Source organism: Heptranchias perlo, chromosome 28, assembly GCF_035084215.1.
Source record: "Heptranchias perlo isolate sHepPer1 chromosome 28, sHepPer1.hap1, whole genome shotgun sequence".
NCBI classification, from domain to species: domain Eukaryota; kingdom Metazoa; phylum Chordata; class Chondrichthyes; order Hexanchiformes; family Hexanchidae; genus Heptranchias; species Heptranchias perlo.
Genome location: NC_090352.1, coordinates 4611481 through 4632814, shown reverse-complemented (window position 1 = coordinate 4632814; position 21334 = coordinate 4611481). Strand labels below are relative to the sequence as shown.

The 21334-nt window shown below is 44.0% G+C and overlaps 1 protein-coding gene across 1 annotated transcript in view; it reads right to left on the bottom strand.

The window, feature by feature from the left end:
- LOC137344792 (protein spinster homolog 1-like) overlaps positions 1–21334 on the bottom strand; it is a 105412-nt gene that overhangs the window by 38724 nt on the left and 45354 nt on the right. Inside the window, exons 9-11 of the mRNA XM_068007948.1 lie at positions 12919–12984; positions 9534–9632; positions 3246–3417 (exon numbers count right to left, since the gene is read on the bottom strand). Coding sequence (XP_067864049.1) covers positions 3246–3417; positions 9534–9632; positions 12919–12984 — 337 coding nt within the window. The remainder of the gene's footprint in view (positions 1–3245; positions 3418–9533; positions 9633–12918; positions 12985–21334) is intronic.

The following is a 21334-nucleotide window of genomic DNA, read 5'->3' as shown; positions in this document are numbered from 1 at the left end:
ACGTGGAGTGAATCGAATTGGCCGAAGACTGGCTTCCGTGATGGTGGGGATATCGGGAGGAGGCTGAGATGGATTATCCACTCGGCACTTCTGGCTGAAGATGGTTGCAAACGCTGCAGCCTTGTCTTTTGCACTCACGTGCTGGACTCCGCCATCATTGAGAATGGGGATGTTTGCAGAGCCTCCTCCTCCCGTTAGTTGTTTAATTGTCCACCACCATTCACGACTGGATGTGGCAGGACTGCAGAGCTTTGATCTGATCCGTTGGTTGTGGAATCGCTTAGCTCTGTCTATAGCATGTTGCTTCCGCTGTTTAGCATGCATGTAGTCCTGAGTTGTAGCTTCACCAGGTTGGCACCTCATTTTTAGGTACGCCTGGTGCTGCTCCTGGCATGCTCTTCTACACTCCTCATTGAACCAGGGTTGATCCCCTGGCTTGTTGGTGATGGTAGAGTGTGGAATATGCCGGGCCATGAGGTTACAGATTGTGCTGGAATACAATTCTGCTGCTGCTGATGGCCCACAGCGCCTCATGGATGCCCAGTTTTGAGCTGCTCGATCTGTTCTGAATCTATCCCATTTAGCACGGTGGTAGTGCCACACAACACGTTGGATGGTGTCCTCAGTGCGAAGACGGGATTTCATCTCCACGAGGACTGTGCGGTGGTCACTCCTACCAATACTGTCATGGACAGATGCATTTGCGACAGGTAGATTGGTGAGGACGAGGTCAAGTAAGTTTTTCCCTCGTGTTGGTTCGCTCACCACCTGCCGCAGGCCCAGTCTAGCAGCTATGTCCTTCAGGACTCAGCCAGCTCGGTCAGTGGTGGTGCTACCGAGCCACTCTTGGTGATGGACATTTAAGTCCCCCACCCAGAGTACATTTTGTGCCCTTGCTACCCTCAGTGCTTCCTCCAAGTGGTGTTCAACATGGAGGAGGACTGATTCATCAGCTGAGGGAGGACGGTAGGTGGTAATCAGCAGGAGGTTTCCTTGCCCATGTTTGACCTGATGCCATGAGATTTCATGGGGTCCAGAGTCAATGTTGAGGACTCCCAGGGCCACTCCCTCCTGACTGTATATCACTGTACCGCCACCTCTAGTGGGTATGTCCTGTGATGGTGATGGTGATGGAAGAGTCTGGGACGTTGGCTGAAAGATATGATTCTGTGAGTATGGCTATGTCAGGCTGTTGCTTGACTTGTCTGTGGGACAGCTCTCCCAATTTTTGCGCAAGTCCCCAGATGTTAGTAAGGAGGACCTTGCAGGGTCGACTGGGCTTGGTGTTTTACCGTTGTCGTGTCCAGTGCCTAGTGGTCCGATGCCAGGTGGTCCGTCCGGTTTTATTCTTATTATGACTTTTCGTAGCGAGATTTTACAACTGAGTGGCTTACTAGGCCATTTCAGAGGGCAATTAAGAATCAACCACATTGCTGTGGGTCTGGAGTCACATGTCGGCCAGACTGGGTAAGGACGGCAGGCTTCCTTCCCTAAAGGACATTAGTGAACCAGATGGGTTTTTATGACAATCCGGTAGTTTCATGGCCATCATTACTGATACTAGTATTTTAATTCCAGATTTTTATTTAATTAATTGAATTTTTTAATTAATTAATTGAATTTAAATTCGCCAGCTGCCGTGGTGGGATTTGAACTCATGACTCTGGATTTTAGTCCAGGCCTCTGGATTACTAGCCCAGTAACATAACCACTATGCTACCAGACAGTAGACTGTTATTTTCAGCAAATAACAGGTACCAGCTACCTTTAAGAGATTTCTAAGAAACATCCTCCCTTTAAGAGATGGAGCTCCCTCTGATGGTGGAAAGTGCGAATTGCATTGATTCCACCTGCAAGGCCTGGAATGTAACGCTGATCGCAGGTCAGTGCTCCGGTGGGTCCAAACTTGCGTCCTGCCTGCGCAGGTGCCACTGGGCGTGGGGTAATAGCACATCACGCGAACTGCATCCAAAAACGGCCCCTTTCGAACTTTTCCCTCCATCGTTCTCCCTGTTACACTTACCACACGTCATCAAGACTAACTAGAGAATACAGTCTGAAGGAAATGGCAGCAAAGTTGAAGGTCACCATAAGGTTCATAAAGCAGTGGAGAAATGGACTTCAGCCCAGGAGAAATTGGATTTCTGGCCAGGACCCAGACAGCAATAAACTAAAGCTGAGAATCCAGCAATGCACTGAAAGACAGTAAGAAGCTCAGCAGGTAACAGCAGCAGGCAGGGGATGAGCTGTAGGCTAGAAACAGTTACCCTAAAACTTGAAGCAACTGAATAGCAGGACAGAGAAGGTTATTGGAAAAGAGAAGGTTAAGGGGGATCTAAGAGATTTTTAGAATTATGAACTAGAGTTTCCACTGGTTAGTGAATCAGTAGCACAGGGACATAGACTGAGGATTGTCACTCAAATAAAGGGGCAAGTTCGAAGAAATGTTTTCACACAGAGGGCTATTAGAACAGGGAACACTTTACCACAAATAACTACTGAGGCACAGACTATAACATCATTTAAAAGGGAATTGGGTATGGATTTGAAGAGGAAGAATATAAAATGATTCAGTGGAAAGGGCAAGAAATGGGATTAGAGTGGACAGCTCTAGTTGAAGAGCGAACACAAACACAATGGGCCGAATGTCCTCCTTTATGCTGTAAATTCTAAGACTCAAAACATCTCGAAGCAGATTTGCTCCCTTCTCAATATCATGAGAACAGCCATTCCCCTCCCCCCCCACTACCCCATTCACGTATAAACCAACGTAAGGCTACTAGGGAACAGAAGTAGGCCATTCAGCCCCTCGAGCCAGTTCTAACATTCAATTAGATCACGGCTGATCTGTATCTTAACTCCATCTACCTGCCTTGGTTCCATAACCCTTAATATCCTTGCCGAACAAAAATCTATCAATCTCAGTTTTGACATTTTCAATTGACCCCCAGCCTCAACAGTTTTTTGGGGGAACAGAGTTCCAGATTTCCACTCCCCTTTGTGTGAAGAAGTGCTTCCTGGCATCACCCCTAAACGGCCTAGCTTTAATTTTAAGGCTATGTCCCCGTTGTTCTGGACTCCCCCCACCAGAGGAAATAGTTTCTCTCTATCAACCCTATCAAATCCTTTAATCATCTTAAACACCTCAATTAGATCCTTAATCTTCAATACTCAAGGGAATACAAGCCTCGTCTGTGCAACCCGGCCTCATAATTTAACCCTTTTAGTCCCAGGAGGACCATTACCTTGAACCACCTGTGATGCTTTCTTTCGGTCCTCCTCTATATGTTTAGCAGTACAAAGGAAGAAACCTCCTCCAATGACTGCAACAAAAGGGCACAGCAGGAAGGCGTATTTCAGGCTTGTGAACTCCCAATAGTTTGTCTCCGGTCGTCCCTCCCGAATGCTGTCCGAGATCTGCATACAGGCAAATTGCAAATGAATCATTTTATACACAACAGGACTTTTCAAGTTATTCCTATTGAGGCCTGGAAGGACTCGCTGCTGCCTCCTTCTGTCTGGAAGTCACATTTTTTTTCCTGCCGTGACGGCAGCTGTGACACCTCACCCTACACTTAGGAAGTGTCAGACTTTTTATTTTCTCCCCGGAGAGTTAAATTTGTTCGCCGGATGAGGGGCAGGCTGGCGAGGCCGGCATTTACTGCCCCTCCCTCGTTGCCCCGGGAAGGTGGTGGCTGGTGGGCCTTCTCCTTGAACTCGCTGCAGCCTCCGTGGTGATGGTACTCTCACAATGGCTCCTGCTATAGGCCACAGCTCCATAGGTACCTGCACCTTGTCCAAGTGCTGGCCGAGGCAGAAAGGCCTAGATTTTCCAATCAGTTAAACCCGTAAAGTGAGCGTAACCAATTGGGAAAAGGGGAAGAGATGGGACCTACATTCCAATATGTTCTGTTCCGTTCCGTTGTTCAATCAGTTCCAAAGAGGTCAATTAGAGGTCCACTCAAGTTCTGTGCAAACCCACCCAAATGGAAGGGGCATCCCAAGGTTACTAGCGACCAAATTTTGTCTGATATCGCTCCTGTGAAGTGCCTTGGAATGTTTGACTCCTTTAAAGGAGCTATATAAATATAAGTTGTTGTTGTTATTATTATTATTCAAATTTTAATTAAAAGAATCTGATAAGAATGGTAAAGAACTAGGAACTGTGGCGGAGCAAAGCGATTTGGGAGTCCAAGTACACAAATCATTAAAAGCCTGTAGACAGGTACAAAAAGCAATCAAAAAGACGAATGGAATAGAATCATAAAATCATAGAAAGGTTACAGACGGAAGGCGGCCATTCAGCCCATCAAGTCCGCACTGGCTCTATGCAAGAGCAATCCAGCTAGTCCCACTCTCCCGCCCTATCCCCGTGGCCCTGCAAATTTTTTCCTTTCATGTACTTGTTCAGTTCCCTTTTGAAGGCCATGATTGAATCTGTCTCCACCACCCCCTCGGGCAGTGCATTCCAGATCCTAACCACTGCTGTGTAAAAAAGTTTTTCCTCATGTCACCTTTGGTTCATTTGCCAATCACCTTAAATCTATGTCCTCTGGTTCTTGACCCTTCCACCAATGGGAAGAGTTTCTCTCTATCTACTCTGTCTAGACCCTTCATGATTTTGAATACCTCGATCAAATCTCCTCGCAACCGTCTCTGTTCCAAGGAGAACAACCCCAGCTTCTCCAGTCTATCCACATAACTAAAGTCCCTCATCCCTGGAATCATTCTAGTAAATCTCTTCTACACCCTCTCTAAGGCCTTCACGTCTTTCAAGGTTCATCATGGTTTCCATACTTTTGTACTCTATGCCTCTATTTATAAAGTCCAGCAACCCGTATACTTTTTTAACCGATTTCTCAACCTGCCCTGCCACTTTCACCGATTTGTGCACATAAACCCCCAGATCTCTCTGTTCCTGTACCCATTTTAGAGTTGTGCCCTCTAGTTTATATTGCCTCGCCTTGTTCTTCCTACCAAAATGTATGACTTCACATTTTTCTGCGTTAAATTTCATCTGCCACATGTCCGCCCATGCCACCAGCCTGTCTATATCCTCTTGAAGTCTATCACTATCCTCCTCACTGTTTACTACCTTTCCAAGTTTTGTGTCATCTGCAAATTTTGAAATTGTGCCCAGTACATCCAAGTCCAAGTCATTAATATACATCAAGAAAAGCAGTGGTCTCAGCACTGACCCCTGGGGAACACCATTGTACACCTCCCTCCAGTCCGAAAAACAACCGTTCACCACTACTCTCTGTTTCCTGTCCCTTAGCCAATTCTATATCCATGTTGCTACTGTCCCCTTTATTCCATGGGCCGCAATCTTGATGATAAGCCTACCATGCGGCACTTTATCAAACACCTTTTGAAAATCCATATACACCACATCAACTGCATTGCCCTCATCTACCCTCTCTATTACCTCATCAAAAAACTCTATCAGGTTAGTTAAACATGATTTGCCTTTAACAAATCTGTGCTGGCTTTCCCTAATCAATCCACACTCGTCCAAGTGACTGTTAATTCTGTCCCGGATTATCGTTTCTAAAAGTTTCCCCACTGAGGTTAAACTGACCAGCCTATAGTTGCTGGGTTTATCCTTACACCCTTTTTTGAACAAGGGTGTAACATTTGCAATTCTCCAGTCCTCTAGCACCACCCCCGTATCTACAGATGTTTGGAAGATTATGGCCAGTACCTCCACAATTTCCACCCTTACTTCCCTCAGCAACCTAGGATGCATCCCATCCGGACCAGGTGACTTATCTACTTTAAGTACAGCTAGCCTTTCTAGTACCTCTTCTTTATCAATTTTTAGCCTACCCAGTATCTCAACTATATCTTCCTTTACTGAGACTGTGACAGCATCTTCTTCCTTGGTAAAGGCAGATGCAAAGTACTCATTTAGTACCTCGGCCATCACCTCTGCCTCCATGAGTAGATCTCCTTTATGGTCCCTAATCGGCCCCACCCCTCCTCTTACTACCCGTTTACTGTTTACATGCCTGTCGAAGACTTTTGGATTCCCTTTTATGTTGGCCGCCAGTCTATTCTCATACTCTCTCTTTGCCCCTCATATTTCCTTTTTCACTTCTCCTCTGAACTTACTATATTCTGCCTGGTTCTCACTTGTATTATCAACCTGACATCTGTCATAAGCCCCTTTTTTCCATTTCATCTTACTCACTATCTCTTTTGTCTTCCAGGGAGCTCTGGCTTTAGTTGCCCTACCTTTCCCCCTTGTGGGAATGTACCTAGACTGTACCTGAACCATCTCCTCTTTAAAGGCCGCCCACTTTTCAATTACAGTTTTGCCTGCCAATCTTTGATTCCAATTTACCCGGGCCAGATCTGTTCTCATCCCATTGAAATTTGCCCTCCTCCAATTGAGTATTTTCACTTTCGAGTGGTCCGTGTCCTTTTCCATAGCTATTCTAAACCTTATGATACTATGATCGCTGCTCCCTAAATGCTCCCCCACTGACACTTGCTCCACTTGGCCCGCCTCATTCCCCAGAACCAGATCCAGCAATGCCTCCTTCCCCATAGGGCCAGAAACGTACTTGTTAAGAAAGTTATCCTGGACACATCTCAAAAATTCCTCCCCCTCTCTGCCCCTTATATTATTATTGTTATCCCAGTCTATATTAGGATCGCTGAAGTCTCCAGTTATCACTACTCTATAGCTTTTGCACCTCTCTGCAATTTCCCTGCAAATTTGCTCCTTTATATTCTTCCCACTAGTTGGTGGCCTATAGAATACACTCAGTAGTGGAAAGGCACCTCTTTTACTTCTTAACTCTAACCAAATAGATTCTGTCCTTGACCCCTCCAGGACATCCTCTCTCTCCAGTACTGCAATATTCTCCTTGGTCAATATTGCCAGTATTGGCCTTTCTCTCAAGGGGGTTGAAATACAAAGGGGTGGAAGTTATGCTATAGAGCCTTGGTCAGACCCTATCTGGAGTATTGCATTCAATTTTGGGCACTGCACCTCAGGAAGGATATATTGGTGCTGGAGGGGGTGCAGTGCAGATTCACCAGAATGATACTGGGGATTAAAGCATTAAGTTATGAGGACAGGTTGCAAAAACTTGGCTTGTATTCCCTTGAGTTTAGAAGATTGAGGGGTGATCTAATTGAGGTGTTTAAAATGTTAAACAGATTTGATAGGGTAGATACGCAGGAACTATTTCCTCTGGTGGGGGAATCAAGAACAAGAAGACACAATCTTAAAATTAGGTCGTTCAGGAGTAAAATCAGGAAGCACTTTTTCACACAAAGGGTAGTAGAAATCTGGAACTCTCTCCCCCTAAAGCCTGTGGACGCTGGAGGTCAATTGGAGCTTTCAAGACTGATAGACTTTTGTTGGGTAAGGGTATCGAGGGACGTGGAGCAAAGGCAGGTAAATGGAGATCAGGTACAGATCAGTTATGATCTAATTGAATGGCAGAACAGGCTCGATGGGCAGAATGGCCTCCTCCTGTTTCTAATGTTTCTTTGCATAATATTCAGTCAACCACTTTTCTTGCGTTTTTGCTCAGATTCACCAATTATCGCCAACTGTTGTGGCAAAGCCATTCCGCCACCCTACAGGAAGAAGATGGGGGTCTCTGCGGCCGCCTGCACTCTGAGTGGGAGATGTACACACCTCCGACCGTCAAAGGAATGCTGCTCGTGCAGGCTGCGATTCACAAGAGAGGCTGCGACTGAATTGCGCTGCATGCTTCAAACTCAACCAAAGACATGGTGGCTGAGAAGGCCTTTACCTTCTATATCTCCGGATTATTCCGAAGTGCCACTGGCGACAACAAGCACAAGTCAATTCTCAGTGGATAGACGAACTTCTCACTTTTGGACTTGTCTTATACTGGATCTGGTAAATCTTAGCTTGTGTCAGCAGGATATTTGACCGTGGGGGGAGTATCGGAGTTGAGCATTATCCCACGGACGCTCCCACTTTCCAGCCGGAATCCATTAGGAGTGGGAATTTCCTCCTGGCCACCTGAAGCTAATTGGGAGCAGATAAACAGCTCAGCACAGACTGAAGGGGAAACTGTGATCCTCCAGTGCACAGCTGATCAGCAGCATTCGAGCCATAACTCCACCCCCTGCTCCAGGTCCTGTACGGCGTATAAAATTAAAAATGATTTGGAAGAAAGACTTGCATTTATATAGCACTTGTTTCAACCTCAGGACGTCCCAAAGAGCTTTACATTGAATTAAGTAACTTTTGAAGTGTAGTCACTGTTGTAGGAAATTTGTGCACAGCAAGGTCCCAAAAACAGCAATAAGATAAGTAATCAGGTTATCTGTTTTAGGGATAAATATTGGCCAGAGCACCAGAAAGAACTTCCCTGCTCCAAATAGCATTGTGGGATCTTTTACATGCACCTGAGGCCGAGATTTAACATCTCACCCGAAAGACAGCACCTCTGGCAGAGCAACACTCCCTCAGTACTGCACTAGAGTATCAGCCTAGATTTTTGCTGAAGTCTCTGGAGTGGGACTTGAACCCACAACCTTCTGACTTGGTGGTGAGATTGCGACCGACTGAACCACAGCTGGAGCTTACAGAGCTCAGTTCAAAATCACAGCTGTGGGAGGATAAGGGGGCAAACACTTTACATTTGCACAGAGTCTGCCTTTAAGGGACAGCGCATTTCATTGAGTACAGTGCTGGTGAAATCAATTATATCAGGATTTGACTACCAGCGAACTGCACTAATGTACTGGCTCCTGCCCACCCACTCACAGAGCCCCTGACCTGGTCCGGCTGTCTGGGGTCAGGGGCATTGGCATATATCAGGCAGACGACACATCATGTTCAGTGCAACAGGGGAGCCCGTATCAGATGGGGGGGGGGAGGGGTGCAGTTATCGGCAGTGTCTTGCCGAAGTGTAAGAGAGCCAGCTGTGCTGGTACTAAAAGCAAAGTAGGCCAGTTTCCTCACCACGACTGATTGCATGGGTAACACCGGCCTTTAACATTTTAATTCCGCCCCCGACACCCTTAATGACATCCAGCATTGCTGGGGTAAAAGAAAGAACTTGCATTTATATAGCGCTTTTCACAACTCAGGACATCCCAAAGTGCTTTACAGCCAATGAAGTTCTTTTGAAGTGTAGTCACTGTTGTAATGTAGGAAACACGGCAGCCAATTTGCACACAGCAAGCTCTCACAAACAGTAATGACATAATGACCAGATAATCTGTTTTAGTGATGTTGGTTGAGGGATAAATATTGGCCAGGACACTGGGGAGAACTCCCCTGCTCTTCTTCGAATGGGTTCTTTTACATCCACCTGAGAGGTCAGCTGGGAGCCTGGTCTAACGTCTCATCTGAAAGACGGCACCTCCAACAGTGCAGCACTGCCTGGCTTTGGGACGTCCTGAAGTCATGAAAGGCGCTATATAAATGCATCTTTCTTTCCTCCTGATCAATGGCATCACCAGCCATATGCCACTGAATTGCATGTTGTACCTGCTAGAACTGAGGCCTGGGTGAGAGGCAGGATGGTACTTACAGCGCCGATGATGTAGGAGCTGCTGGCATCTCCGAGAACGTGGCAGATGGTTATCTGTACTGCCTCGGCCATCGAGCGGCGAGTTGGAATAACAACGTACTGGGGGGAAAACAGAACCGCGAATTACAGCTCATGCCTCACAACTCCCAGGCTGAATACCTACATTTACATGATGTTGGACACAGAGCAATCCTCCAGTTCAGGAACGTATCTTCTGACGCCAAGGTCGACTTTCTGAGTTTGCCCTACCAGAAGGAAGCCGTTCCCATCGGCTGCACATATCGCGAGCGCACTGCCCTGAATTTTCTGTCCATGGACTGAAATTCCTGAGCAGGAGGCTCGACATGGACATTAGAGGCTCCAGCAATCATAGAATCATAGAATCTTACAGCACAGAAGGAGGTAATTCAGCCCATCGTGCCTGTGCCTGCTCTTTGAAAAAGCTATCGAATTAGTCCCACTCCCCTGCTCTTTCCCCATAGCCCTGAAAATATTTCCTTTTCAAGTACATATCCAATTCCCTATTGAAAGTTACGACTGAATCTGCTTCCACCGCCCTTTCAGGCAGCGCATTCCAGATCATTTCTCCTCATCTCCCCTCTTCTTCTTTTGCCAATTATCTTAAATCTTTGTCCTCTGGTTACCAATCCTCCTGCAAATGGAAACACTTTCTCCTTATTTAGTCTATCAAAAACCTTTGTAATTTGAACACCTCTATTAATTCTCTCCTTAATTTTCTCTGCTCGGAGGGGAACTTCTCTAGTCGCACCAGTGTCATCTTGCCCATTAAAACATTGACCTCACTTGGCCTACATGTGGGCCGTTCCACGTTCAGTGGTAGAACATGCTGAAGCCCACTTGTCCATCTATGGGAAAGAGGATCCATAGAGATGAATGTAGGATCCATAAGGACAAATCAGGAATGAAGAGTTACAAATGCACCAGAGATATATTGAAGCCCGCATTAATGAATACCATTTCTGAAGTGTTTCTTGTAGACAATTTGCCAAATCCCAAACACTCAAGAGATGATGGTAGGGCGTTGGGGAGAGTTATAGAACAAAGAGATCTAGGAGTACAGGTTCATAGCTCCTTGAAAGTGGAGTTACAGGTGGATAGGGTGGTGAAGAAGGCATTCGGCATGCTTGGTTTCATTGGTCAGAACATTGAATACAGGAGTTGGGATGTCTTGTTGAAGTTGTACAGGACATTAGTAAGGCCACACTTGGAATATTGTGTACAGTTCTAGTCACCCTATTATAGAAAGGATATTATTAAACTAGAAAGAGTGCAAAAAAGATTTACTAGGATGCTACCGGGACTTAATGGTTTGACTTATAGGGAGAGGTTAGATAGACTGGGACTTTTTTCCCTGGAGAGTAGGAGGTTTAGGGGTGATCTTATAGAAGTCTATAAAATAATGAGGGGCATAGATAAGGTAGATAGTCAAAATCTTTTCCCAAAGGTAGGGGAGTCTATAACGAGGGGACATAGATTTAAGGTGAGAGGGGAGAGATACAAAAGGGTCCAGAGGGGCAATTTTTTCACTCAAAGGGTGGTGAGTGTCTGGAACGAGCTGCCAGAGGCAGTAGTAGAGGCGGGTACAATTTTGTCTTTTAAAAAGCATTTGGACAGTTACATGGGTAAGATGGGTATAGAGGGATATGAGCCAAGTGCAGGCAATTGGGACTAGCTTAGTGGTATAAACTGGGCGACATGGACATGTTGGGCCGAAGGGCCTGTTTCCATGTTGTAACTTCTATGATTCTATGATTCTATGAGGAAGAAGTGATCATTTAATGTTTGGGCTGCTGATGAAAGACTGCTCATCAAAAATTCCTGTTTACAAACACAGAAATCAATTGCAATGATCAAAGAGGCTGGTGGTTTGAGATGGAATGCAAGTCTGGTACAGTGCGTACAAATCTTACGGAGATCAAGAAGTAAGTATTTTGAAAGCAAAAGACAACACTTTTGAAGGCTTTTACTGCGATGACTACACTTCTATCAAAATGGCTCCACCGCCCTGACTTAGATTTACCCACAGTGCAATGCAACGCGGGCAGTTGTTCGTTTGAGAGCAACGCTCCCTCTTTTTAGAGTAGTTTCCTCCCGAGGTCTAGTTCTTACCTAGAGATCTGCAGCCCCTCTTGCTTGACGTGGCCTTTAATATTGTACGGACATCGGTTTATTTGCACGTGAACTCAGGGCCTCTTGCAAGTCATCAGGTGTGAAAAAACATGGCTGCCTAAACCCAACTGAAGTCCAAGCTGGTTTCCATGGACTCACGAACATACGAACAACGACGCACAAGAAAAGACCCTCTGGCCCATCCAGTCTGTCCCACACAATTGTGATGTCTTGTGCATCACAATATATATACACTTCCCACCCCACCCAAAACCATGTGATCTCCTGGGAGAGGCGATAAACCAGATAAAAACCCAAGCCAATTTGCAGGGAAAAAAATCTGGGTAATTTCTCTCCGACCCCCTTACACAATCGAAACTAGTCCAGGAGATCACTCTGGCCTTGATAATGCTGTGCAGTACCTACCTTTTGTACGAGTGATCTCTGCCCCAAACATTTTACCAATGCTTGGCTACCAGTGGCAGAAATGTCAACAGAAAAACAAGAATATTTGAAATATCTCCACTACATTTTGAATTTACTTCCCCTTAACCCGCAAAAAAAAACAATTACCTGCCTGGGTCCAGGCAGCAAATAAAATAGCTCAGAAACCACAACACGGGAGAATGAGCAGGAGGATTATTTGGGCTGCTGACAGTCGTGTTCTTAAAGGTGCAGGATTGGCACAAGGAATCCATGCACCAATTTACTGTCCATGTCTCAAAATTGGTTAATCTCAACCAAAAGGTTGAGGTGGATTTGGGTTAATTTAAAAGTTGGCCATTGTATTCCCTTGAGTGTAGAAGATTAAGGGGTTACATTGAATTATATCGAAATTACAGAACAGAAACAAGCCATTTGGCTCAACTGGTCTATGCCAGCGTTTATGCTCCACACGAGCCTCCTCCCTCTCTACTTCATCTAACACTATCCTTTCTCCCTCATCTGCTTATCTAGCTTCCCCTTAAATGCATCTACGCTATTTGCCTGAACAACTCCTTGTTGCAGCCCATTCCACATTCTAAACACTCTCTGGGTAAAGAAGTTCCTCCTGAATTCCCGATTGGATTTATTAGAAAATCAACTTCACAATTCTCGTCTCACGAGTATTTGGATTTTGCAAAATTGAAAGATCTTCTCAAGCATTCACCTCCACAAGTAGAGACACCTTATCCGAACAATCTGAGGATTTAAAAAATGTTATTCGTCTACAATCGGTTGATGGAGCAGCAATGAGTTAGTGGCTGGTACTCACCAAGAGAATATCTGCAATAATTGCCCAATTCAAAGCGAGAAAGATCTCGCCGAAGAAGATGAAGACCTTTGGAAAAAGAAGAACTTGACTCAGTTTGTCATCTTATACTCCAATCGGGCACTTGACAAGGAGAAGACATGCAGTCACCATGGAGTCGCCGAGGCGATGGCAACAATTGCTATTGGCTGTCCCTAAATGACATGCAAAAATGGTCACCAGTTTCCGAATGTAGCCTCTAAGTGATGGGGAAAGGGGATGAATGGTTACACTGCAAGCTAATCTTGCGGGTTGTGAGGTGGTTCTAGCTCAGTTGTGTGAATACCCTTTAGTATAAAAAGATTCAGCAGTAAACATGGGGCAGCAGAGTGCTCAAACTGCCTGTAGAGTAAAGCATGTTGTAGGAGGTGATTGCACAAAGAGACGACACACTGTCTGTGCCAGTTGTATATGAGTCGGCATATTGGCCTTGTATGTGGCCTGATGTATATGATGGGCTGTGGAATTGAGATTATATCATAAACTCAGCGGGAAGGATTACTGTGGCCACTCACTCTCTCAGTGAGAATTTCAATTTGATGACCCCTCATCACTGAGTCGCCAACCTGAGGAAATGGCCATTCCCTATTCACTCCATTAAAACCCTTCATAATTTAAAAACCTCTATTAAGGCTCATCTTAGCCATTTCTCTTCCAGTGGAAATAGTCCCAAAATCTCAAGTCTTTTAAAGAAACATTTAACGTGATACAGAATCGGTTTATACCCCTGAGGGGCAAGAACTCTACTTGCCAAAAAAAACAGCCATGGACAACTAAAGAGGTAAGGGACAGTATAAGACATAAGGAAAGGGGATACAAAAAGGCAAAAAATGGCACAGATCCTGGCGAATGGGAAAGATACAAAGATCAACAAAGGATCACAAAACAGATAGTAAGGGCTACAAAAAGAGAGTATGAAAAGAAACTCGCAAGGGATATCAAAACCAATACGAAGAACTTTTATAGTTATATTAGGAAAAAGAGGGTGGTCAGGAGCAGTGTTGGCCCCTTAAAAACTGAAAGTGGGGATATTGTCATTGACAATGGGGAAATGGCGGACACGTTGAATAATTACTTTGCGTCAGTATTTACAGTTGAAAAAGAGGATAGCATGCCGGAAATCCCAAGAAAACTTATATTGAATCGGGGACAGGGATTCGATAAAATTAACATAAGTAAAGGAACAGTAATGAAGAAAGTAATAGCACTAAAGAGTGACAAATCCCCAGGACCAGATGGTTTCCATCCCAGGGTTTTAAAGGAAGCAGGTGAGCACATTGCGGATGCCCTAACTATAATCTTTCAAAGTTCTCTAGATTCAGGAACTGTCCCTCTAGATTGGAAAATTGCACATGTCACTCCGCTTTTTAAGAAAGGAGAGAGAGGGAAACCGGGGAATTATAGACCAGTTAGCCTAACATCAGTTGTGGGGAAAATGCTGGAGTCTATAATTAAGGATAGGGTGACTGAACACCTCGAGAATTTTCAGTTAATCAGAGAGAGCCAACATGGATTTGTGAAAGGTAGGTCATGCCTGACAAACCTGATTGAATTTTTTGAAGAGGTGACTAAAGTAGTGGACAGGGGAATGTCAATGGATCTTATTTATATGGACTTCCAGAAGGCATTTGATAAGATCCCACATAAGAGACTGTTAGCTAAGATAGAAGCCCATGGAATCGAGGGAAAAGTACGGACTTGGTTAGGAAGTTGGCTGAGCGAAAGGCGACAGAGAGTAGGGATAATGGGAAGGTACTCACATTGGCAGGATGTGACTAGTGGAGTCCTGCAGGGATCTGTCTTGGGGCCTCAATTATTCACAATATTTATTAACGACTCAGATGAAGGCATAGAAAGTCTTGCCGATGACACAAAGATTGGTGGCATTGTAAGCAGTGTAGATGAAAACATAAAATGACAAAGCAATATTGATAGATTAGGTGAATGGGCAAAATTGTGGCAAATGGAATTCAATGTAGACAAATGTGAGATTATCCACTTTGGATCAAAAAAGGATAGAACAGGGTACTTTCTAAATGGTAAAAAGTTAAAAACAGTGGATGTCCAAAGGGACTTAGGGGTTCAGGCACATAGATCATTGAAGTGTCATGAACAGGTGTAGAAAATAATCAAGAAGGCAAATGGAATGTTGGCCTTTATATCTAGAGGACTGGAGTACAAGGGGGCAGAAGTTATGCTGCAGCTATACAAAACCCTGGTTAGACCGCACCTGGAGTACTGTGAGCAGTTCTGGGCACCGCACCTTCGGAAGGACATATTGGCCTTGGAGGGAGTGCAGCGTAGGTTTACTAGAATGATACCAGGACTTCAAGGGTTAAGTTACGAGGAGAGATTACACAAATTGGGGTTGTATTCTCTGGAGTTTCGAAGGTTAAGGGGTGATCTGATCGAAGTTTATAAGATATTAAGGGGAACAGATAGGGTGGATAGAGAGAAACTATTTCCGCTGGTTGGGGATTCTAGGAGTAGGGGGCACAGTCTAAAAATTAGAGCCAGACCTTTCAGGAGTGAGATTAGAAAACATTTCTACACACAAAGGGTTGTAGAACTTTGGAACTCTCTTCTGCAAACGGCAATTGATACTAGCTCAATTGCTAAATTTAAATGAGATAGATAGCTTTTTGGCAACCAAAGGTATTAAGGGATATGGGCCAAAGGCAGGTATATGGAGTTAGATCAGAGATCAGCCATGATCTTATCAAATGGCTGAGCAGGCACGAGGGGCTGAATGGCCTACTCCTGTTCCTATGTTCCTATGTTCCTCTCTTCATAACTGTAGTTTCTCATCCCTGGTATCAACCTGGTGAATCTACGCTGTACGCACTCTCTGGCTTTAACTCACTTTCTATTACAAAGTGAGTTACAAAGCACATGATCACTGGGAGTGTGTGTGTGGAGGGATGGAACGGGGACAGTGCTTTTTGAAGAAGAGCAGGGGAGTCCTCCCTGGTGTCCTGGCCAATGTTCACCCCTCAATCAACAACACTAAAAACAGATTATCCTGGTCATTTATCTCATTGGTGTTTGTGGGAGCTTGCTGTGCATAAATTGGCTGCCGCATTTTCCACATTACAACAGTGACTACACAACAATGTAGGAACTGACAAGAATAAGAACTTAGGTAATTAATTTAAGAAGATCTGAGATAAATTATTTAAAGGGAAAGGTAATTCTAGAGATAAATCCCATGAATGGCAAGAAGTACTCATCCCTAAAAGTACCTGCCTCTTTAAATGATGAATTATTCTTGCCAGTATGTGTTCAGATGGTATGTGTGAGGAGCTTTAATGTACAAGGTAACTCCTGACAGGGCCTGTGAAATGTACTGATGTCCAGTTATACACAGTATTTTACCATGCAATGTTCATTCTATGAAACTACTGCTGCAATTCAGACTTAACTCACAGTATTTCTCTGCAAGGACTTGTGGATTTGTTTGTTTTTTTCTTGATATAGTGCCGCCATCTCCTGGCTGGAAGATGTACTGCTGCCTTCACTGGCCATTCAGCTGCCGTAAAACAGCAGCGGGTGCTTTCAATCGAGGTGCTGACGAGCAGTTTCTCAATCACTATGTTTCAGTCCTTCCCTCAATACCCATGCATTTAGCCTTTGTAAAATTATACACCTGACTAAATCCAGGATATCTGGCTGATTCTGGGATCCTGCTGGTATGTCCCGTTCCAGTCTATGAAAGCTGCCTCTGTGTCTCACTCGGCTCATGGCTCCAGCTGTTATGGTGCACTCCATCTTTCCTACAACATACCCTTTTCTTCAAACAGTAAGGTGTCAGCCGTGGCTCAGTGGTCGCACCCTTGCCTCTGAGTCAGAAGCTTGTGGGTTCGTAGTCCCACTCCAGAGACTTGAGCATAAAATCTGGGCTGACACTTCAGTGCAGTATTGAGGGAGTGCTGCACTGTCGGTAGGTGCTGTCTTTTGGATGAGACATTAAGCCAAGGCCCCGTCAGCCCTTTCAGGTGGACGTAGAAGATCTTACAGCACTATTTGAGTTCTCCCCAGTCTCCTGGCCAATATTTATCCCTTAACCAAATCACTAAAACAGATTATCTGGTCATTTATTTCATTGACGTTTGTGGGACCTTGCTGTGTGCAAAATTGGCTGCTGCATTTCCTATATTACAACAGTGAATAAACCTTTAAAAAAAAGTACTCCATAGAAACATTGAAAATAAGAGCAGGAGTAGGCCATTCGGCCCTTCGAGCCTGCTCCGTCATTCAATATGATCATGGCTGATCCTCTATCTCAATACCATATTCCCGCTCTCTCCCCATACCCCTTGATGCCTTTTGTGTCCAGAAATCTATCTAGCTCCTTCTTAAATATATTCAGTGACTTGGCCTCCACAGCCTTCTGTGGTAGAGAATTCCACAGGTTCACCATCCTCTGAGTGAAGAAATTTCTCCTCATCTCAGTCCTAAATGTCCTGCCCCGTATCTTGAGACTGTGACCCCTCATTCTGGACCCCCCAGCCAGGGGAAACATCCTCCCTGCATCCAGTCCGTCTAGCCCTGTCAGAATTTTATATGTTTCAATGAGATCCCCTCTCATTCTTCTAAACTCAAATGAATACAGGCCGAGTCAACCCAATCTCTCCTCATATGACAGTCCTGCCATCCCAGGAATCAGTCTGGTGAACCTTCGCTGCACTCCCTCTATGGCAAGTATATCCTTTCTTAGGTAAGGAGACCAAAACTGCACACAATACTCCAGGTGTGGTCTCACCAAGGCCCTGTATAACTGCAGTAAGACATCCTTGCTCCTGTATTCAAATCCTCTTGCAATGAAGGCCAACATACCATTTGCCTTCCTAACTGCTTGCTGCACCTGCATGTTTGTTTTCAGTGACTGGTGTACAAGGACACCCAGGTCCCTTTGTACATCAACATTCCCCAATCTATCACCATTTAAATAATACTCTGTTTTTCCTTCCGAAGTGGATAACTTCACATTTATCCACATTATACTGCATCTGCCATGTATTTGCCCACTCACTCAACTTGTCTATATCCCCTTGAAGCCTCTTTGCATCCTCCTCACAACACACAATCCCACCTAGTTTTGTGTCGTCAGCAAACTTGGAAATATTACATTTGGTTCCCTCATCCAAATCATTGATATATATTGTGAATAGCTGGTGCCCAAGCACTGATCCCTGCGGTACCCCACTAGTCACTGCCTGCCACCCCGAAAAAGACCCATTTATTCCTACTCTCTGTTTCCTGTCTGTTAACCAGTTTTCAATCCATGCTAGTATATTACCACCAATCCCATGTCCTTTAATTTTGCACACAAACCTCTTATGGGGGAATTTATCAAAGGCCTTCTGAAAATCCAAATAAACCAAATCCACTGGTTCTCCCTTATCTATTCTACCAGTTACATCCTCAAAAAACTCCAGTAGGTTTGTTAAACATGATTTCCCTTTCAGAAATCCCTGTTGACTTTGTCTAATCCCGTTGATATTTTCTAAATGTCTTGTTATCACATCCTTTATAATAGACTCTAGCATTTTCCCTACTACTGATGTTAGACTAACTGGTCTGTAGTTCCCTGTTTTCTCTTTTTTAAATAGTGGGGTTCCATTTGCCACACTCCAATCTGCAGGAACTGTTCCATAATCTATAGAATTTTGGAAGATGACAACTAATGCATCCACTATTTCCATGGCTACCTCTTTTAGTACTCTGGGATGCAGATTATCAGGTCCTGGGGATTTATTGGCTTTCAGTCCCATTAATTTCTCCAGCACTATTTTTTTACTGATATTAATTTCCTTTAATTCCTCCTTCTCACTAGTCCCTTGGTTCCCTAGCATTTCTGGGAAGTTATTTGTGTCCTCTTCCTTGAAGGCAGAACCAAAGTATTTGTTTAATTACTCTGCCGTTTCCCTGTTCCCCATTATAAATTCTCCCGTTTCTGACTGTAAGGGACCTACATTTGTCTTCACTAATCTTTTTCTTTATACATATTGTAGAAGCTTTTACAGTCCACTTTTATGTTCCTTGCAAGTTTACTCTCATACTCTATTTTTCCCCTCTTAATCAATCTCTTTGTCCTTTTTTGCTGAATTCTAAACTGCTCCCAATCCTCAGGCTTGCTACTTTTTCTGGCAACTTTATATGACTCCTTTTTGGATCTAATACTATCCTTAATTTCTTTTGTTAGCCATAGTTGGGTTACTTTTCTTTTTGTGCTTTTGCACCAGAAAGGAATGTACATTTCATTGGCTCTAAAGTGTAATGTAGGGTAAGATCAGTACTAACTCAGAGTACTGTAGGGTAAGATCAGTACTAACTCAGAGTACTGTAGGGTAAGATCAGTATTAACTCAGAGTACTGTAGAGTAAGATCACTACTAACTCAGAGTACTATAGGGTAAGATCAGTACTAACTCAGCGTACTGTAGGGTAAGATCAGTACTAACTCAGAGTACTGTAGGGTAAGATCAGTACTAACTCATAGTACTATAGGGTAAGATCATTACTAACTCAGTGTACTGTAGGGTAAGATCAGTACTAACTCAGAGTACTGTAGGGTAAGATCAGTACTAACTCAGAGTACTGTAGGGTAAGATCACTACTAACTCAGAGTACTGTAGGGTAAGATCACTACTAACTCAGAGTACTGTAGGGTAAGATCAGTACTAACTCAGAATACTGTAGGGTAAGATCAGTACTAACTCAGAGTACTGTAGGGTAAGATCAGTACTAACTCAGAGTACTGTAGGGTAAGATCAGTACTAACTCAGAGTACTGTAGGGTAAGATGAGTACTAACTCAGAATACTGTAGGGTAAGATCAGTACTAACTCAGAATACTGTAGGGTAAGATCACTACTAACTCAGAATACTGTAGGGTAAGATCAGTACTAACTCAGAGTACTGTAGGGTAAGATCAGTACTAACTCAGAGTACTGTAGGGTAAGATCAGTACTAACTCAGAATACTGTAGGGTAAGATCAGTACTAACTCAGAGTACTGTAGGGTAAGATCAGTACTAACTCAGAGTACTGTAGGGTAAGATCAGTACTAACTCAGAATACTGTAGGGTAAGATCAGTACTAACTCAGAATACTGTAGGGTAAGATCAGTACTAACTCAGAGTACTGTAGGGTAAGATCAGTACTAACTCAGAGTACTGTAGGCTAAGGTCAGTACTAACTCAGAATACTGTAGGGTAAGATCAGTACTAACTCAGAGTACTGTAGGGTAAGATCAGTACTAACTCAGAATACTGTAGGGTAAGATCAGTACTAACTCAGAATACTGTAGGGTAAGATCAGTACTAACTCAGAGTACTGTAGGGTAAGATCACTACTAACTCAGAGTACTGTAGGGTAAGATCAGTACTAACTCAGAGTACTGTAGGCTAAGGTCAGTACTAACTCAGAGTACTGTAAGCTTAGATCAGTACTAACTCAGAGTACTGTAGGGTAAGATCAATACTAACTCAGAGCACTGTAGGCTAAGGTCAGTACTAACTCAGAGTACTGTAGGCTAAGGTCAGTACTAACTCAGAGTACTGTAGGGTAAGATCAGTCCTAACTTAGAGTACTGTAGGGTAAGATCAGTACTATCTCAGAATACTGTGGGGTAAGATCAGTACTAACTCAGAGTACTATAGGGTGAGATCAGTACTAACTCAGAGTACTGTAGGCTAAGGTCAGTACTAACTCAGAGTATTGTAGGGTAAGATCAGTACTAACTCAGAGTACTGTAGGGTAAGATCAGTACTAACTCAGAGTACTGTAGGGTAAGATCAGTACTAACTCAGAATACTGTAGGGTAAGATCACTACTAACTCAGAATACTGTAGGGTAAGATCAGTACTAACTCAGAGTACTGTAGGGTAAGATCAGTACTAACTCAGAGTACTGTAGGGTAAGATCAGTACTAACTCAGAATACTGTAGGGTAAGATCAGTACTAACTCAGAGTACTGTAGGGTAAGATCAGTACTAACTCAGAGTACTGTAGGGTAAGATCAGTACTAACTCAGAATACTGTAGGGTAAGATCAGTACTAACTCAGAATACTGTAGGGTAAGATCAGTACTAACTCAGAGTACTGTAGGGTAAGATCAGTACTAACTCAGAGTACTGTAGGCTAAGGTCAGTACTAACTCAGAATACTGTAGGGTAAGATCAGTACTAACTCAGAGTACTGTAGGGTAAGATCAGTACTAACTCAGAATACTGTAGGGTAAGATCAGTACTAACTCAGAGTACTGTAGGGTAAGATCAGTACTAACTCAGAGTACTGTAGGGTAAGATCAGTACTAACTCAGAGTACTGTAGGGTAAGATCAGTACTAACTCAGAGTACTGTAGGGTAAGATGAGTACT